The following is a 19,987-nucleotide window of genomic DNA, read 5'->3' as shown; positions in this document are numbered from 1 at the left end:
CACAGATCCCATTATCCAATCAGTGGCTGGGTCCTGTGGTTTCTAATTTCACAACATCTCCTTCATTCTTCCCTTTCTCTCTACTCACAGGGCCATCATTCTAGGTCAGGGCATCCATCATCTTTTACTTGGTCTACTACATAGCCTCCTAATTGGTCTTCCTGCTTTCTCTTTCTTCCCTCTCCAATGCATCCTCTATAGCTGCTAAAGAGATATTCCTAAAACATAGGTTTAATTATGCCACTTCCTTGCTCAAAAGATTCTAGTGGCTTCCTGCTGCCTCTAGAATCAAACTTTTTGGGCATTCAAATGCCTTCATGATTTGGCTATCCCTATTCTTCAGAGTTTATAAGTCTAGTAGAGGAATTGAAACAGATCAATAAGCATTTAAGTGTCTACTCTCAAAGGTGCTGGAGATGTAAAATCAAAGAGTTTTTGTCATCAGGGAGCTTATCAGAGGAGACAATATGCACATAAATAAGCATATAGGGAATACACACAAAACATCTTCAAGGTAATTTTGGGAGGTATGGGAACTAGAAGTGGGGGAAGGAAGATGGGGAGAGGATCCAGAAAGACTTCATGGAGGTGGTCCTTGTGCTAAGTCTTGAAGAAACCTACTAATTCCTAAAGGCAGAGTTCAGTTGGGAGTATATGACAGATATGGGGAACAGCCAGTACAAAACTGTGTATGAGAAGGAGTGGAAGGCCACTGTAGCAGGACTGTAGAATGTGGGAAGGGAAATAATGTATATTAAGACGGAAAGATGGGCTGGGATCGGGTTGTGAAGGGCTCTGAATGTCAGACGGTTTACATTTTATTGTAGATACACAGGTACTACAGCCTACTGAATAAGGGAGTAAAAATGGTTGGATATATGTTTTAGGAAAATCACTTTGGAAGTTGCATTTCTATGGGTAGAATGAGAATTGCTTCTTTTATCTACTGGAGAATGGCTATTAGTTTCTGATACAAAGATATCCCTCCCCCCAATTCAACTACTTCCCTTCTTATCCCAGATACATTAATGTTGCCTATGCAGACACTTTTTCAGTTTCAAGTTCCCTCTTCTGGGGGTAAACATAGTATTAAGTTCCTTCAGTTACTTTAATCTTTTTTTTTAAGGTGGCCCTTTTCCCATTAGCTCTTTTTCCCTCATCCCTGATCCCTTCTTCTTATCTGATATTCCCCTTTCCTTTCCTCCCCTTCAGCTAGTACTGTTCCTTAGTTTTTAAATTTTCATTTTTTGGTGCTCCTTTCTAAAAAGAATTTCTCTCACTTTTCATTATCTATCTTCTCTTTCTGTTTACCTTAGACTCTCATTCTCTGATTCATGACTCCTATAATTATCTGGCCTCTCTTTTCTCTGTATTCTTCATGCAATAAAAGCTTCCAAGGCATCCATTCTAGGCACTTTCTGCCACTGCTGTGTAGGATTTGTCTCCTGGATTCTCCTTTTTTTTAATCATATCTCACTTCTAGAACCATGTCAATTTTTACAATTGTCAGAGGGATGACCATAGTAAGGCCCTTCCCCCACCATGTTTCTGATTATGCAGTTCACCACTGAGATCTATACCCTCTTCCATTACTTTTTTTTTCCCCTTCTACATTTGCCTGGAAATCTCCCCAGGATTATGCTCTTCTACTCTTCCAGGTGCCGGTTGCCTATATGGGTCTCAATTCCCCCTCCCAGGAAAGTAGATTCCAAGCACCAAATCCCCCAGGCCTCATCCAATGTAAGGGCCTCATCACCCTTCAATGACCATTTTTCTTTACCAAAAGGAGCATTCCCCTCCCTACCTCCAATATTAGTCCTTTCCTTTCTTTTTCAATCTTTCCTCCATCTGCCTCACTCACCTCTTTGTAGGTTCTTCTCTTCTGAGACCACAGACGACACCTTCTTCTCATTGCTAGCCCTTGATTTGACTCCAGCACATCACTCACTTCTCTCTAAATTCCTGCTCTCTTCCTTATCTTTATGTACAGTCCCATGCTGTAATATAGTCTCCCCCCAAAAAACAAAAGAACAAAACACTGATGCATCTGAAGGCAGGGTGTTGCCAGGTTCTGTTCATAATACCCACTGCTATCTCTACAGTGGAAAAGATTTCCACTTTCTACTGTCTCCTTGTGCACCTTTATTTACTTATTTATTTGCTCATTCATTCATTCATTCATTCATTTATTTATTTATTTTTGGTGGGCAATGGTATTAAGGGACTTTTTGAGGGTCACACAGCTAGTAAATGTCAAGTGTCTGAGGCCGCATTTGAACTCAGGTCCTCCTGATTTCAAGGCCAGTGCTCTGTCCACTGCGCCATGTAGCTGCCCTCTCCTTTTGTACATTTAGGAAGAAGTCTCTTTCTAAAGTCTCTGTCACCGTTGCTGTTACTGCTCTTGTCTGTTGCATTTATTCATTCATGTCTCCTGTATTTTTCTGTTATTTGAGGGGTTTGACAGGCAAATAATCTCTTCAGTTCTGGTTTTCTTTCTAAAACTGCTACAAATTCTTCTTTAATACTGAATGTCTATCTTTTGTCCTACAGGGTTAAGCTTAGATTTGCAGGACAGGTCACACTAGATTATATATTAAACACCACTGCTTTGTGGAACACATTTTATTCCCTCCTTTTACTAGTGGGTGAGGAATAGAATAGTCTTGCATTATTTCAATGTCCTTTCCTTTGTATTACAAGGTCTTTTTTCCTAATGGTTACAGAATTTATTTCTGAACTGAACTGTTAAATTTAACTACTATGTGCCTTGAGTTTTTTTCTGGAGGTGATCTGTGAATTCTTTCAATTAGGATTTCATTTTATATGTTTGGAAGTTCTGGGCAGTTCTCTTCTATTATGTGCTTCATTATGGTGTTGAGGTTTTTGTTCCGTTGTGTTCTTCTGGGAGACCTATGATCCTGAGGTTGTCTCTGTACATCCTGATTTCAAGTTCAGTATGTTCTGCTTGCACAGTGGGCATATTTTCTTTTAATGCTGCTGTCTTTTGATTATCTTCTTCCAGAGCGTCCTACACTTTTGTGTATTTGTATTCATAATCTATGGTTCTCTCTTCCATTTCTTTGGTGAGGCATTATTTTGCTGTTCAGGACATAAATTCTGCTCTCATAATTTCATTTCTCTTTTAAACTACTCAGGAATAATGTGTTGTGGTTCCAAGTTCTTGAATTCCACAGGGTTTTCTTCTCATCAAGCACTTGATCGTTTTCCTTTATTTTGCAGTATTTATTCATAGATGCCTCAACTAGTTTACTACCTCTGGAGGCAATGTTTCCTTTTATTGTTACTATCTTTGCTGCTGATTTATCTGTGTCCAAAGTACTTGAGTTTTCTTTTTCCTGAAATCTTTGGTACTTTCAGTCTTTTTTCTGCCTTAGTTTCCTTATCACTCCCTTCCTGACTCTTTCCCCTCTGATTGTGGTTTCCTTGGGGGCTGGATCTCAAAGAGCCTCAGTCTTCTCCTACATCGGGCAATTCACAGTTCACTAGCCTCAGTCTCTGTCCCAACTGACTTTTAGGTGGTCAGAACCATCCCCAGTGGGAGGCCATGATCTTTCTCTCTGTCTTCTGCAGCCTGGATTCCAGGGGTCCAAGGCACTAAAAATAGGGAGGGAGGACCAGGGTACATTCTGAGGTAAGCCTGTGTCAAGTCCTTGGAGTCTGCTAGTTAAGCCTCTTTGCTGGTAGCATGGGAGGTGGAAAAGAAGTGCTGAGTGAGCTCAGGATCAATGAGTGTTATGATGTTCTTGGGTTTGAATTTTTTTTTAACTTTCTTTTGAATTCTGGTATCCCAGACCATGGAGATAAGCTGAAGTGCATAATTTCTGTTTTGAAGAACTCTAAAAGGTTGTAGGGATCAGAAAAAATGTCTAGTCCATCACCTTGTTGCTCACATGATGCCACCAGAAATTTATGTTACATAACCTCAACTGGGCTTTCACTGCTGCAAGGCAGCAACCCTTTTATACAGAGATAACTAATTTTAAATATCTGATAGGCAGTTGGTGGTGTGAAACTGAAGCACAGTAGAAAAAATAGGGTTAGATACATAGATCCAGAAGTCACTTACATAGAGATAATAGTTAAACCCACAGAAACTAATGAAGTCACCCAGTGAGAGTACAAAGAAAGAAGAGAAGGTTCAGGACAAAACCTTAAGGTACATCTACAGTTTGAGGAGGTGATATAAATGATGAGCCAGGAAAGGGGAATGAGAAGGACCTGTCAGATAAGGAGAAAGCCAAAAGAGAACAATATCACAAAAATCCAGAGAAGAAAGAGTATTTAGGAATGTGGAATGTCGCATTAAAGTCTAGAAGGATAAGCACTGAGAAAAAGTTATCAAATTTGCTAATTAAGAGAAAAAGGAAACTTGGGAAAAGAGTAGTTTTACGTGAATGATGAGACTATTAAGTCAGACAGCAAAAGGTTGAAAAGTGACTGAGAACAGAAGAAATGGAGGCAGAAAGTGTAGAAAGCTTTTTTTTAGACATTTCAGAATGAAAGGAACTAATCTGAATGGAGATAGGGAACACACGAGGCTTGGTCATGTTTGTAAGAAGGGAAGTAACCAGTAGCTAGAGAGAAACTGAAGATTAGAGAGGAAGGGGAAATAAATGATTGTAGAAGCAATCTGCTAGAGAACATGGAGGGAGTACAACTAAGGATGAATGCAGAAGGGCTGGACTTGACAAAGAGAATTACCACTTCAGGAGACACTGAAGCAAAGGGGAAGAGAATGAGCATGTCAAAGATTCTAAAGAGTAGAAAAAAGGAGAAAAGGGAAATCACCAAATGTTAACTCCTTTTTCAGTAAAATATGAGGCAAGGTCCTCAGGTGAGAGAGTAGGTGAGAAGCAGTGGTGTGGAAAGCTTGAGAGAAGAGAAGGCTTGTACAATCAATCTCTGTGGAGACTGGGATAGAAAATCAATTAGGGAGAAGATTGCTTCTACAATCATTCATTCCCCCTTCCTCTCTAATCTCCAGTTTCTCTCTAGCTACCAGTTACTTCCCTTCTTATAAACATGACTAAGCCTCGTGTTTAAAAAAAAAAAATCTGTCCTCAACAAATCCAAGGTCCCAAGAAACTACATACCAGGGTACTGAAAGAATTGACATACATGATTGCTGAGCCTTTGGTCTTTGGAAAATCACAGAGGGAAAAGTGTTACAGATTTGGAAGTGGGCAAATAGTGTCCTAATTTTCAAAGAGGAGGGACAAAGTAGATTCTTCAAACTACAGGATAATGAGTTCAACTTCAATTCCAGACAAAAATCTAAATGTATCAGTAAAGGGATGGTTTTCAAGTGTCTAGAAAGGGAAATGATGATGATCAAGAAGCAGTATGGTTATTAACAGATGCAGAAAAAACTCTTTGCTAACACGTAACACTCATTTGTGTGAAAGATGCTACAAAGAATAGGCAAAGAAAGGTCATTTTGTAATATGACCAAAAGAATACAACTAAAACTAAAAGTGAGTATTATTCTTCTTATTTCCCTTACACATACTCTTCCATCTGATAACAGTGATCTCCTGGCTATTCCACAAATGAGGCACCATCTCTCAGCTCCAGGCATTTTCTCTGGCTATCCCCCATACCCAAAATGCTCCTCCTCCTCATCTCCAGGCTTCCTTCAAGTCCCAACCAACAACCCATCTTCTACAGGAAGCCTTTTCCAACTCCTCTTAATTCTAGTGCCTTCCCTTTCTTAATTATTTCCTATTTATCTTGTATACAGGATACAGCTTGCTTGTATATATTTGTTTGTTGTCTCCCTCTTAGATTGTGAGCTCCTCGAGGGCCTGGACTGTCTTTTGCTTCTTCTCGCCTCTCCAGCTCTTAGCACAGTGCTAGGCACATAGCAGGCAATTAATAAATGTTTGATTGACCTGCAATGGGAAAACATGAAAAGCATCCCCAAGAAATACAATAGGTATACCTCCTGTCCCCATTCCCATTGTTATTTGGCATAATTCTAGAATTACCAGCAAAGTAATGAGACAAGAGAAGGAAATGAAAGGAATAAACACAGGAAAAGAGAAGTCAAAGTTATCTGTAGGACTTCAGGTATGAGTGAACTGCAGACTCACTATACTGCAAAAGGATGACATGGAGACCAAAACAGCGAACAAAAGAATGCACAGAAGTAAAGGCAGTCAGGCGGCACAATGGCCACAGGTGTGGGACCTGGAGACAGGAAGACATGAGTTAAAATCCTGTCTCAGATATTTAACTGGCTGTGTGACCCTAAGCAAGTCACTCAATCTCACTGTCTTGGCATTCCCATCGATAAACTGGGAATACTAATAGCAACTATTCTCACAGGGTTACTGTGAAGCTCGAATGAGTTAATATATGTAAAGTTCTTTGCAAAACTTAAAGCACTATATATATAAATGCTTGCTATAATATTAATAACAGAATCATAGGCCTAAAGCCTGTCAAGATCTCAAAAGGCCATTTTGTTCAGCTCTCTTATTTTGGCGACTTTTTGGACACTGAAGTACTGGAGGTTAAGGGACTTGCCTGAGGTCACAACAGGTAGTGCTAACAAACACAGAAAGCATTTGTGAGGGCACTGACAGCTGGGCTGCATTCTTCTCTAGCCAGAGAGTATCTCATGTATTCTGTTCAGGTCTGGGTGTTACATTTTAGGAAGGGGATTAAAAGGCTGGAGTGGATCCAGAGGAGGGAAAACAGGGTAGTAATGAGCCCTAGAATTATGTCATATAAAGCTTAATTGAAGAAACTGGGTACCATTAGCTTGGAAAAGAGAAAACTAACCAGACACGAAAATTGTCTTCAAATATCTGAGGACCTGTCTTGAAGAAAAAGTCTTAGACTTGCTCTGTTTGGCTGAAAGAGCAAAGCTCTGAGCCCTGGGTAGAAGTTTCAAAGGCAGATTTTGGATCAACATAAGAAAAAAACTTCCAAACAACTGAGCTGTCCAATGGAATGGGCCACGATGACAGACAGGTAGCATGGATGCTAGCTCCTTAACCACTTCCCATTACATCATGAGAGGTTTCAGGCAGAGGCTGGACAGCTGCCTTCCAGAGATACTGGAGAGAAGAATCTGGGGATGTTTTGGACTAGATGGTCTGTCAACTTTCCTCCAGCTCTAAGAGTCAGTGTCATTATTATGTTTTTAACTGAAATCATCTTTTGATTGCTAGAAGTGATTTAAATACTAAAAACATTCCAATTCCCATTGTTCTCAAACGGCAATAGATTTTACTGTACTCATTCATTTACCTGACATCCCTTTAAGCCAGAAGTTCTTAACCCTTTTATGGGCCATGAATTCCTTTGGCAGCACGGTGAACCCTATGGAGCCCTTTTCAGATTCATGCCTTTAAATACATAAATACACAGGATTACAAAGGAAACCAATCACTGGAAATAAAGACTTAAATTTTTTTCCCATCCAAGTTGAGGAGATTGAGAGGAGACTGCTGCAGGGGAGTAATGTTTCTAGGTAGAGAGGCCCTGGGCTACGTATGGAAAAATGAGGAAGTTCACAAGCCTGCAGCAGTTGTGCTGGGCCTCAGACCCCACACTGGAAGCACAGTCTCACTTCCAGCACCTAACCCAGTCTGTAGAGGAATAGCCAGGCCAGGAATCCCAGACCAAAGGGGAGGCTACAGTTTTGTCACGGAACCAACAGAGCTTTTTACCTAGCTAACAGAAGCAGAGTCAAACAGCAGCCTACTTTTTGCACAGACCCACACCCAGGTCAGAAATTTACAAAGCTCAAATTAGGGGCAGCAAACAGACACTGCCCTGGATCAGACCACTTCAGGAGTACTGAAAGCTTTCAGGCTGTCACTGAAATTCTGGAATAACACAATACAGTACTCAATATCCCAAGAAAGCAGAAATTGGCCCAGTTCTAACATCAAGTCTGAAGTCAGGAAGTAGGCTGGAAGAATGGGCACAGAACCTCACCATAAAGATCTATTATGGTGGCAAGGAAACTCAGGACACGTAAAAAATGGAAGAAAATGACTCCAAAACACCTACAAACAATGCCTCAGAGAAAAGTATACATGGGACACAGATTCAACCTCGAATTCTTAGAAGACAATAAGCAAGAGTTAAAAGATGTTTTTATAAATGAAATGAGAGTACATGAGGAAAAAATTTGGACAGGAAACGAGAGTTATAGAAGAAAGAATTGGTAAGAGAATGAACAAGCTGGCACAAGGGGTACCATACGTTGCCCAAGCCATAAATTCCCAGAAAATTTGAACTGATCAATTAGAAGTCAATGACATATCAGGCAGTAAGAAATTCTAAAACAAAGTTAAAAGGCTTAAAAAAAAGAAAATATAAAATATCTCAGTACAAACAATGAATCTTGAACACAGATAAATGAGAAAAAAATTAACACTCACCGAACTATCTGAATGCCATGACCCCCCCCAAAGAGACTAGACATCCTATTTCAAGAAATCTTAAATGAAAATCGCCCAGATTTCTTAGAACCTGAAGGCAAAGTGGAAATAGAAAGAATCTGCCAATCACCTTCTGAAAGAAATCCCAAAATGAAAACTCCCAGGAACATCATAGCCAAAATCGAGAGCTTCTAGGTAAAATAAAAAATACTGCAAGCAACCAGAAAGAAAGAATTCAAGCACTCAGGAGCCACAGTAAGGATAAAGAAGTGGAGAACTTGAAATATGATATTCCAGAAGGCAAAGGTTAGGGGCTATGGACCTACAAACAAAAATAACTTACCCAGCAAAACTGAATATAATGCTACAGGGCAAAATTCCTGATGAAATGATTAGAGAGTGCAGAAAGTCTGAAATTCAAATACAGGAATAAAGAGAAAGATAAAAAAGTTAAACAGGAATGAAAAATAATAAAGAACTCGACAAGGATAAATTGCTTATATTCAAATATGAGATGAGAAGCCTATCATCATCATCAGAGTTCATAATGGGAGTCCAATTAGACAAGGCCTGGGAGTGGTTCTGTTATGACTTGATCTTAAAAAAAAAAAGAATGGAAAGGGGAGGAGGAATACACTGATGGGGAAGAAGGAAAAGGAAGGTTAAGGAAAATTATCTCACCAACAAGGAGGGGGAACAAGCTTGTCACTTCAACCTCACTCTTATCTGAACTGGTCAAAAAAAGGAACACACACACACACACACACACACGTACGTTGGGTGCAGAAATGCATTTCACTCAAACATGGAGATAGAAAAATGTGAGCAAAACAAACCCTAAAAATGTATAAAAGTTTTTGTAGCTCTTTTTGAGGTGGCAAAGAATGAGAATCTGAGGATGTGCCCATGAATTGGGGAATGGATGAACAAATTATGGTGTATATATATGTGATGAAATACCATTGCGCTGAACTCTTTTATCAGCAAATGACCAATCAGGATTTCAGGGGACTAATAAGGAAATGTGCTATCCACCTCATGATAGAGAGGTAAAGGAATCAGAATGCAAAATGAGACAAATTTGGGATGGGGGGGTAGAAAATATGGCCAATGCAGAAATTTTTTTTCATTAACTAATGTTTCAATGGGTTTTGTTTTTCTTGTGCTCTCAATTTAGAGGGTGGTGGTGGGAGGGTGAGAAGGTGGATCTTGGCTGATTAAAACAAATTTAAAAATTTTTTTAAAAAAGGAAATGGGGCTCTGCCCTATTTCAGCGATAAACCAGAAAGTAGTACAAGATCACCAAATCACTAGTTTTTCTCCAGAATAAAGGATTGAACTGTATTTGATCAACAGTTCTCAGACTGGCAGGATGTGTATATCAGTCATTAGTTCTTTTTAAAAGTATTTCATATATATTCTCTCATTTTTATCCTTGCAAACAATACTGAGAGTTGAGAGGTGTCCCATTCAAAAGATAGGAAACTTGCCTAAGGTTAACTATTTAATGCAAAAGCTCCAAGTGAAACCCATGACTAGTGATTACCAGTCTAATGCTCATTCCACTAAATCATGGATAGGATTAGGTCTGTAACACTGGCCCTTTGAGAACACCACATAACTAATTTGAGCTCACCAAGCCCAGACACACTGATTTCTAAATGCTGGAACCTCTAATCTCTCCAGTGAGGAAACACTTTGTTTTCAATCAATGCAGATATGTCATCTAGAAATGTCCAGAATAGGTTTAAGCCAAATCCACAGAAACTGGATACAGAAAATAATTTGCTTTTTAAGTGAATATACATTACTTCTCCAAATAAAGTTAACAGTCAAACAGTGAATGAGGCATAGCATCCTGCATTGTGATGCTTATTCTCAAAACTTATGCCATCACAGCACAAACTTCGGTAGGTCTGTCATCTGAGGAGTAGCCTCAAACGTGGAGACACTCATTGCGACGAAGCTGGCCCAAAGTGATAATTTCTTTTTTACTTTTGTTATAATAACTTGTGAAGACCATCTATTGGGGGTACAGAGTAGTCCCGATCTGCATTGGTGTGGGAAGTATCCAATGAAACTCTAGATCTTTGGCATAAGGTATGGAATCACTGCCTTCTGTTGGTTCTATCTTACCATGATAACAAGGAAACAAGCTGTAAAGAGTATGGAACAAAGCAGCTAGACACAATCAGGTGTAGCAATAGGCAGCCTAACAAATAATGGTGATAAAAATTCTCACAGAGGAGCAGCTAGGTGGTGCAGTGGGTGGAGCACTGGCCCTGAAGTCAGGAGGCCCTGAGTTCAAATCTAGTCTCAGATAAAACACTTGATACTTAACTAGCTGTGTGACCTGGGCAAGTCACTTAATCCCAATTACCTCACCCCTCCAAAAAAAAATCTCAGAAAATTTTAAAAATCAGGCTTGAAAATCTGTGGATTTGCTCTCAGTCAAAAAACAGTACTGACTAGGAAGAAATTAGGGATTAGGATAAAGCATATAGAGTATGAATTAAGAGGAAAGAACCATAGGTTCATAGGAAGTTGGAAGGGACCTTAAGTTGTACTATATAATGCCCTAATTTTATAGATAAAAGAACTGAGGCCCAGAGAAATGAAGAGCTGTGCCCAGGGTCCCAAGAAGCAGAGATGAGATTCGGACTGGGTTTCTCAGATTCCAATTCCTGTGCTACTTCCACTTCACTAAGATGTATCCATTATCATTAAGGGAAAAAAGGCTGAGAATTCATAATGCCTCTAGTAAACCCCCCTCCCCCCCAAAACCAGCTTATGGTAGAAAAGGGGAAAGAGAAATGAAATACAAACTAACAGTCTCTACTGTTGGATATCAGGTTTGAAAGAGAAGAAACAGAAGGAAACTTCAAAAATCTTTATATTTACCTAACATAAAATTTGAAATTAATGTTTTATACTGCCATGTAGTAGTTATTTGTGTATTCATCTCCTCTAAGTTCCTAGAGGCCAGGAGCCAGACCGTGTGTACCTTCATATCCAGCTCAACACCTGGTGAATGCCTTGTACATAATAATGGATAAACATGTATACACTTATTTGTTGACTAATTCCTACCATTTATATCCTTTATCTAAAATACTGTCAAGCATCAATTTACTTCTCACAACTTCTTGAATTATCACCAATCTGCTGGTATTCTCCATTGTGAATTTAACTAATAGATAATCTTTCAGCCTTTTGAATCTACTGAATCTTCTGCCCTTTCTAGGAACAGTACATAAGTCTGTCTAGGAACAGCTCTTTATAATTAGCATCCTTCTTTATCTTAAATACAGGTTACTCTGTGATACCTTCAAAAGGAAAACTATTCGTTTGTACTCAGGTTTTATAGAAGACAGATTTTTTATTCAGTCCAGTTTTTATTTAGACCAATATGGAAGGCAGGATTTTTGGATACATATTCTTCTCTGAAAGCAGCTGGAAACGAATTCTAATTAATGGTGATTTGAATATTTTGAAGTTCCTTGACCTTTCCATTTTCATTTAATTCCTGGGACACCAACATATTCAAGACTGGGCAAAAGTACCATGGAAATCAGGGATATACAGGCAGCTCATTTGAGAGTAAATGTTATGGGGGCAGCCAGGTGACACAGTAGATAGAGCACCGGCCCTGGAGTCAGAAGGAACTGAGTTATTAGCTGTGTGACCCTGGACAAGTCACTTAACCCCAACTGCCTTGCCCCCCCAAAAGAGAGAGAGAGAGAGAGAGAGAGAGAGAGAGAGAGAAGTAAATCTGGCCTCAGATACTTACTAGCTGTGTGACTGTGGGCACTTAAGTCACTTAACCTCAATTGCCTCAAAAAAAAAAAGAGTAAATGTCATTAAGGTACTTCGTACTGGAAAATTAAGAATCTGTTGTATAGTTGAAAAAACCCTGGGCTTAAGAGTCAGAAGACCTGGTTCTAGTTCTGGTGTGTCACTAACTAATTGTGTGGCACTGATCAAATGACCGTAAACTTCAGTTTGTAAAATGATCCCAACACTTCATTCACTCTAATTTCTATGACTATCAAAAGTTTTAACAGAAAATGGGTTAGAAACACCTTGCCACCTACCCTAGTTCATTCACAAAGAGGAGACTGATGCTGAGCAGTCATATTCATTGTGTCTCATCAAGATGATCAGGTATTTTTCATTTATGTTTTTAAATTCTTTCTATTTAACTTTAGGATTTCTTTTTTCCTGTGAATACAGTTTTACCTTTAAAAAACTAATCTTTACCCACCTCCTGCCCTATCTTCCTTTTCCTTCCAATGCTTTTACCAGAGGGCATGCATGTGGTTATTCAAATTGATTTATGTTTTTTTTAAAAAAAGATCAAAGTCAAACCAAAGTATGTCGTCACTGTGCAAAGGTAAATACTCTGAAGCTTCTGACAGCGAGAACTATTAAAACTATTCCTTTTAAAGAAGAAAGGTCATACATAATCTAAGCCATGTAACTTTTAATGTAGTAGAAGTTTTTATGAAAAGAAAACCAAATATCGTTTCTATCTTGTATTTTTCAATGTAGACCTATGAAAGTAAGTTTTCTTTTGACAAAACTCTTTCCAAAATATATTTCTAAACCATAATGGTAAAAAAGAATTTCCCCAACCACCACCACCACCACCAAATCAAGGACAACATTATCCACTGTGGCCCCTTTTGTTAAATTCTAGTTCCAAGAAATAAATAGTAAAAGACCTTGACATTCAACTTAATAGTTTATAATCCATTCAATACTTCCTTAACAGACCATTTCATGAGTTGCTGTCAACTAAGGGTCAAATTCCACGAAGAGCCCCCCAACACTTAACAGTTCCTTAAATGACTGCTGATCTCATGTCATTAACAAACCCTACTGCAGTCCTACAACCTCCCTCTTTTTACTATTTTACATAAAGAAGAGTGAATAGGTGTGGAATTGTTTAGAAAGTTTTCCTCCTGAAAAGGACTTGAGGTGGAAAGAGGCATGTATTTTTTTGTGTGCTGTCAATACTAGAATTCATTTTCCTTTACTATGTGTATTTATTAAAAGGGTTTTATTTCTCTTTTTCTTTTTTTCAATGGGAAGGGGAATGCAGATGGGAGAGAGAAAATGAAATTTTTGTTAGTTGAAAAAATTAAATTAAAATGATAAACTGTTTCCTTCCCACGGAATCAGTATCAAAGTTTTGTGAACTGAAAGCTAAGAAATGACAACACCATCTTCCTAAGGAAATTTGTTTATGTTCAGTTCCTTTGCCCATTCAGTAAATTCCACAGATCCAGAATTACAGTAAGAGTTGAAGAGACCATTTCAAGACTTTTGTAACACTTTACTAAAAGGAAGTGCTTCAGATATTTTGAATTATTATTTTTTGTTTACAGAGTGAAGGTTGGTGAACATTCCAGGGCAAAATTCCACAATCTACTAGACCCACTATAAACAACTCAACCTTAACTCTCAGTTAGCAACTTCTGGCTGTTTTTTTTTATAAGGGAAATATAGACATAATACACCCCAAACACTTTAAAAGACAAAAAAACCCCCCAAAAAACCAAAAACCCAACAATGTGAAATCTGTTACTGACTCAAGCTAGCTAGTAAATTGAGCAAACAGTAGTCTCTACCTCCTCATTTTAGCGGTAGAAGGAAGTAAAGGCTTTACAGGAAAGAGTTTTTCAAAAGTTAAGCCTCTTTTCCGTTGTGTAAAATAGTTTGCTAGTGCTGAGATAGTAGGTTAAAAAAAAACATAGTGAGGTCTCATTAAAATGCAAAGTAATATGATCAAATTCACACATGAAGTTGCTAAAAAATAACAGTAATCAAAAGATACCTTCAGTTTTCAGTCTCAAGGATCAGAAATAGGCTCTAAATGCTAACTGCACTTAAATGAATGCCTGAAAACCAGAAACATTTCTGTGAAACACTGTTACTGACAACAGCTCACATTAAAGCACTTTAGTTTTCTTTATAACACTCCAGTGATATATAGTATCAGTATTAGTATTCCTATTTTTGCTTGAGGAAAATGAAGATTAAAGAAAGTTACAAGTGACTTCCCAGTTCCAGTGTTCTTTAATGATATCCTATAATTCCATTCTGGGTCTGAAAAGCAAGGAATTTTAGAACTTCAGAACCTGAAACCTAATTCATCTACTCATTATGGATATACTTAGAGCCTCATCAGAAAGGTTCTTACCTAGGATCCATGGCTCTGGATCCAGTGGGATGAAACAGTTAATGCAACATAACCTAGACCTTCACAGGGGAAGATATCTAAAACTGAAACTGAATGACAAAAATAATACTTAATATAGTCCTATACATCCATAATTCAGTTGAATTGAATCTACCACCTCCAAAAACCAGTCACATACAATCAGATGATATCATCTACTGCTTCTCTCTAAGCTCCCATGGGTTTAATGATCACCTCGGGGCAGGTAACTCACAGACACACACACCTAGTACCTCAATGAGCTTTAGTTACCAGTTACCTATTGAACATTTCAAACTGGAACCTGAAGTCTCAAACTAAACATGTCCAAAACAGAGCCCATTATCTTTCCTTTCAAAACTTCCCTCTTCTAAACGTTCCTATTTTTGTGGAGGGCACTAAATTTTAACTCCCGAAGTTTAAAATGCTCCAAGTTTTAACCTCACCATTAATCTTGACTGTTCACTCTTTTCTTAGCCCATGTATCTAAAATAGTTACCAGATGTCATCTATTCTCTTTTGACACAGCCTTAGTTTAGGCCCTCATCACCTTCCACTTAGATCATTGGAACCACCTCCTAAATGGTCTCCCAGTCTCTCAAGTCCCTCTCCACTCTAGTCCACCCTACAAACTTCAGCCAAAGAAATTAATCTTCCTTAAGCATAGATCAGATCATATAATGCCTCCACTCAATAAACCCCAGTGGCTCCCTATTACCTCTAGGATAAAATAGAAATACTTTTGTTTAGCTTTCAAAGCCCTCTGCCACCTGGTACCTACCTGTCTTTCTTGCCTCACTGAACATTACTCTTTGGATGCAGTCAAACACAGACTTCTCTACATTCTTCCGTCATGACACTCCATGTCTCCTTGCTTAGTGCCTTTGTACCGCCTGGAAGAAACTCTGCCTTCTCTCCCCTCAGTCCTTGAACCAACCCCAGAAAGTCTCCCTTCTCCTTTAAAATGTAGTCTTCTACCTGAAACCTTTCCTGATTCTCCCAACAGCAACAGTATCTTGCGTTAAACTACTTTGTAGATATTTCTATTTATTCATGTTTCTCTCTCTCTCTCTCTCTCTCTCTCTCTCTCTCTCTCTCTCACACACACACACACACACACACACATTCTTGTACCCTCATTCTCCCCCTTAGAATGTATGCTGTTTGTAAATAGATTGTTTCCTTCTTTGTATGTTTTCTTAGCACAATGCCTATCACAACAGTAGGAGCTTAAGGAATAATTTTTGGTTGTCTTAAAAAAATCTCATCAATTTCTGAGATGACTTCAGAGTGAAAATTTTGTATAGTCTATGAATTCAGACAATAATTTTAACAAAGAATGCTGTATTTAAGAAGCTACTAAATCTAATACATTCGGGGCTGCTAGGTGGTGTAGTGGATAGAGCACTGGCCCTGAATTCAGGAGGACCTGAGTTCAAATTCGGCCTCAGACACGTAACACTTACTAGCTGTGGGACCTTGGGCAAGTCACTTAACCCATTGCCTAGCCCCCCCCATCTACTACATTTAAGAATCTACTAATGTGGTTATTGTTTAAATAAACTGTCTAAAAGGTGCTTGTAATTAACTAGAGATAAATGTTAATAGGTTTTTAATAATAGCACTCTAGGTTTGCAAAAGGTCCTTCTTAATAACATTGTGAGGTGGGCGGTATAGGTATTATTATCATCTCCATTTTGAGGTTAAATAACTTGTCCAAAGTCACATAGCTAGTACTTGTCTGTCAGAATTCCTATGCAAGTCTCCTGCCCAGCTTCTCTATGCCATGTTATCTTACAAGTACTTGTCTGCAGAATACCATTATAAAGGAACACAACATAATACACATTATGATTTGTTCTTAAGACAAGTGCTATTTACTGAGAAAAATCATTTTCAGAGGCTAGTAGAGAGCATTTATTCACTGAGTACAGTTCTTGGATAAAAGGAAAATCCTTAACAGCAAAAGTTATGAAGTAGTAGCTCAATACAAGGGCCTATGAAAGGATACAAATGGCTTCTGCCCACAAAATGCTTGCAATTCAACTAGGAAGACAAAAGAAACAAATTGTGAAGACAAAGCAGTTACATGATTGGTGTCAACGATCAGAGTAGGTCAGATGATGGTTACAGGAACAGAAATGAGGGAAGGAAAGATCACTTCGGGTTGCATGGTGAGGGAGAGCTTCAAAGAGGGTAGGAAGTGAGCTAAGTTTTGTAGGAGAGTAGGATTCAGAGAGGCAGAAATGAGGAAAGGGGAATATGGGCAAAGACTGATGTGGGGAATAGGAAAGGCATAATAGGGGGAGAAGAAGAGTATTTCAGGATGGCTGGAGGTGGACTGATTGAGACAGGTGGTGGAAACTAAGACTGGAGAGATAAGATCCTGGTCAGATTACATTTAAGTCTTGCAGGCTAAAGATTTTGAACATTATCATGTCAGCAAATTTTCTGATGAAATAGGTGGTTTATGAAGATTATTTTGGCTTCAGAGTACAACTGGAATGTAAGGGAGAAAAACCAGGTAGGAGAATGATTGAGCAATTCATCAACTTACTTGGTGCCTAACAGGTGCCAGGCACAGTGTTATGTTTTGATACAGGTGTGAGGTGATAAGAACTTGAATGAGGGTGAAAAAAAATGCCAAATTTGGTCAATAATTCCTCATTTTATAAATTGTGAAAAACGTACTTTTAAACATTAACAAAGCCAATTAAACTTATATTACAACTACTGACACTTTCCTTCCTTAAAATTACTAAATCATTAAAAACAAACAACAACAAAAAACTCCCAAAAAACCTTTCTGTGCTTTTCTCTCTTCCTGGGAGGAAATAAAACCCTACATCTATAAAGTTCACCAATATATACTGCTTACCCAAAGGATATGGCTATAAATTACCTTTGTACACTGGGCTACAAATGTAACTACAGATTACCTTTCACACTAGGGATTCTAACCTCACCTATAAATGTTCCATTGTCATCACTGAATCATGGTGGGAATCACATTCTACACAAAGTTTAAAACTGACACCTACTCTAAAAAGGGGAATTACGCTATTAAGGAACTTTACTTGACAACTACTACAGAACAAAGCCATTAGTGTGTTAGTACATTATTATGAACATTAGTACGTTCAAAAAGTAGAAAACCTAGTTAAGGAAAAGATCCTAGTAGTGTTTCCTTACGTTGTACATTTTGTTACCCTGAAACTCTACAACCATATGGACAATGTCCCAAAGGCCTCCACTCAGGACTGTCCTCTGGCTTCTCAGGAATCTCAAAACTGTGACAAATGTGTCAAATTCCACCAAGATTCAAAAGCCAAGCTTCCTAGTGAGTTTTCTGTGGTGCTGTAAGATTACCTTTAAGTAACTTACTTTCAAATTATCTCATATTGTCCTATTGCCTCAACATCAGGACTATGAGCACTGTTAGGTTCTGAAATTGTTCCACAGGTCATACAGTATAGGAATTACTTATATTGTGGGCAATCTTTAGATTAGTACACCAAAATATTTAAAAGAAAACCGTTCACAGAACCCTCAGTGACAAGTCTACTTCAGTGTTTCTCTGTGGGAAAACATTCTCAAATGAAGATTTGGTTTGGAGGTAAAAACAGTTCTCAGTCAAAGGACTTTGGTTCCAGTCCTCACTACCTCGATGTCTGACTTTGAGTAAGAACATCGTTTCTGGGACTCAGTTTCTTCATCCATAAAACGGGGTCATTTGCACTGCCCCACTGGGGTTGTTGTGAAGACAGTACTCTTACAACTCTTTAAGAAGCTGATATCAACGTGAGCCATTAACTCATAAAAAACAGGCATGGAAAACACATTAATCAATATCGTGCCCTATCCCGGGGAATGAAAAAGTCAAGACCACCTTCCATGAAATACACGGCTGGTGAGAAATCGCGATCTCGGCTGTGGGGACTGCGTGGGGAGCCACACACTTGCACAAGGCGTCTAGGGCAGCGCTCGCCCCGCGTCAGACACGGCGCGGCGCCTCTCTTCCCCCAGCCCCGCAGGCCTTCACGCGCACAGATTTCGGCAGGGACAGCCTCCTACTTCTCAAATCAGAATCCGTTTCGTCACTTTCCCTGAGCCCCGCCGGCTCGCCCCAGCCCCTGCGGCCACCCCGCGCACTCCGCTCGCCTCAGGACGCACAAAGCGGCTGCGCCCTCCCTCGCAGCCTTCTGCGAATCTAGACCAAAGGGAGGGAAGGGCTGGCCGAAAGGCGCCGAGGAATGCCGCCGGGAGGTGCTGCCCGGCGAAGCCGGGTCCACCCTCCCGCCGCGCCCCGGGGGCTCGCTCACTCACCGCGATGAGGGCGCTGCTGGAGCGGCTCTGCTCCGCGGCGCTGCTCTCCGAGCCCTCGACGGCTGCCGCAGGGGCCGGGGCCGGAGCGGGCGGCGCGGCGGCCGGGGCCGGAGCGGGCGGCGCGGGCTGCCGGTGCTTGCCGGCGCGTTTGGCCTTGGCCTGTAGGCAGCGCTGGTGCAGGGCGAACGTGTGCTGCCGCTCCAGCTCCAGGCGCTCGGGCGACACGGCCTCGTAGCGGGCCTCGCAGGTGCTGTGGTGCCGCCGGCACAGCTCGATGCGGCGGCGGAGGCGCTCCATGACCGCGCTGTGCCGCGGAATCGCGAACTCCGCCATGGGGCAGGGGGGCGGCAGCAGCACCATGGGCCGCCGCGGGCGCCGGGCCGCGCCGCCTCCTCCGCTGTCCCACCCGAGCGGCCCGAGCCGGGCCCGGGCCCCTGTGGTTGCTTCCTTCCCCTTCCCTTTCCCGGCGGCGGCAGGGGCAGCTCTCCTTACAGTCGGGCCATAACCCTGAGGCCGGCGCCGCGCACAAAGGACGAAGCGGCTGCCCGGCAGGCCCGGGCACTGAGCGTCTCCTCGGCGAAGGCCCCGATTCCCCGCCTCAGGGCCTGGCCGACCCCCGCGGCCCTATTTCCATTGTTTTCCGCGCCGCCTCCGCCGCCGCCATCTTGAAATTGTTCGGGACGCTTTCGGGAGGGGGCGGGCCCTCCGCCGGCGGCGACGGAGCCTACGTTTGACGTCATGGCTTGATAGACGGGTCTTTGACCAACCCTAGAGGAACAGGAGAGCTACGCACCTGGAACTATGTGCGCGGGGCGGGACTTAGGCTCGGAAAAAACAGCGTTTAAAAGGAACTGGAGGGAAGGAAAAAGAAGGTAGCCAATGAGAAGGCGAAGGTCTGGGTCGGAAATAGCGTTTAAAAGGAACTGAAAAGAAGGGAAAGGAAGGCAGCCAATGAGAAGGCGAAGGATTGGGACGGAAATAATATTTAAAAGGAACTGAAAAGAAAAAGAAAAGGAAA

At 40.7% G+C, this 19,987-nt stretch overlaps 1 protein-coding gene across 1 annotated transcript in view; it reads right to left on the bottom strand.

Annotated features, from left to right (window-relative positions):
• The window catches only part of MAML1 (mastermind like transcriptional coactivator 1), a 45,465-nt gene extending 26,131 nt beyond the window's left edge, over positions 1 to 19,334 (bottom strand). The window contains 1 exon segment of the mRNA XM_020998828.2: positions 18,970 to 19,334. Within this exon segment, the coding sequence (XP_020854487.1) occupies positions 18,970 to 19,329 (360 nt within the window). The 5' untranslated portion in view covers positions 19,330 to 19,334.
• Between the last annotated feature and the right edge of the window lie 653 nt (positions 19,335 to 19,987).

Source organism: Phascolarctos cinereus, unplaced genomic scaffold (assembly GCF_003287225.1).
Source record: "Phascolarctos cinereus isolate Bilbo 61053 unplaced genomic scaffold, phaCin_HiC Scaffold_2;HRSCAF=192, whole genome shotgun sequence".
Taxonomy (NCBI): Eukaryota; Metazoa; Chordata; class Mammalia; order Diprotodontia; family Phascolarctidae; genus Phascolarctos; species Phascolarctos cinereus.
This window is presented reverse-complemented; position numbering and strand designations above follow the sequence as displayed.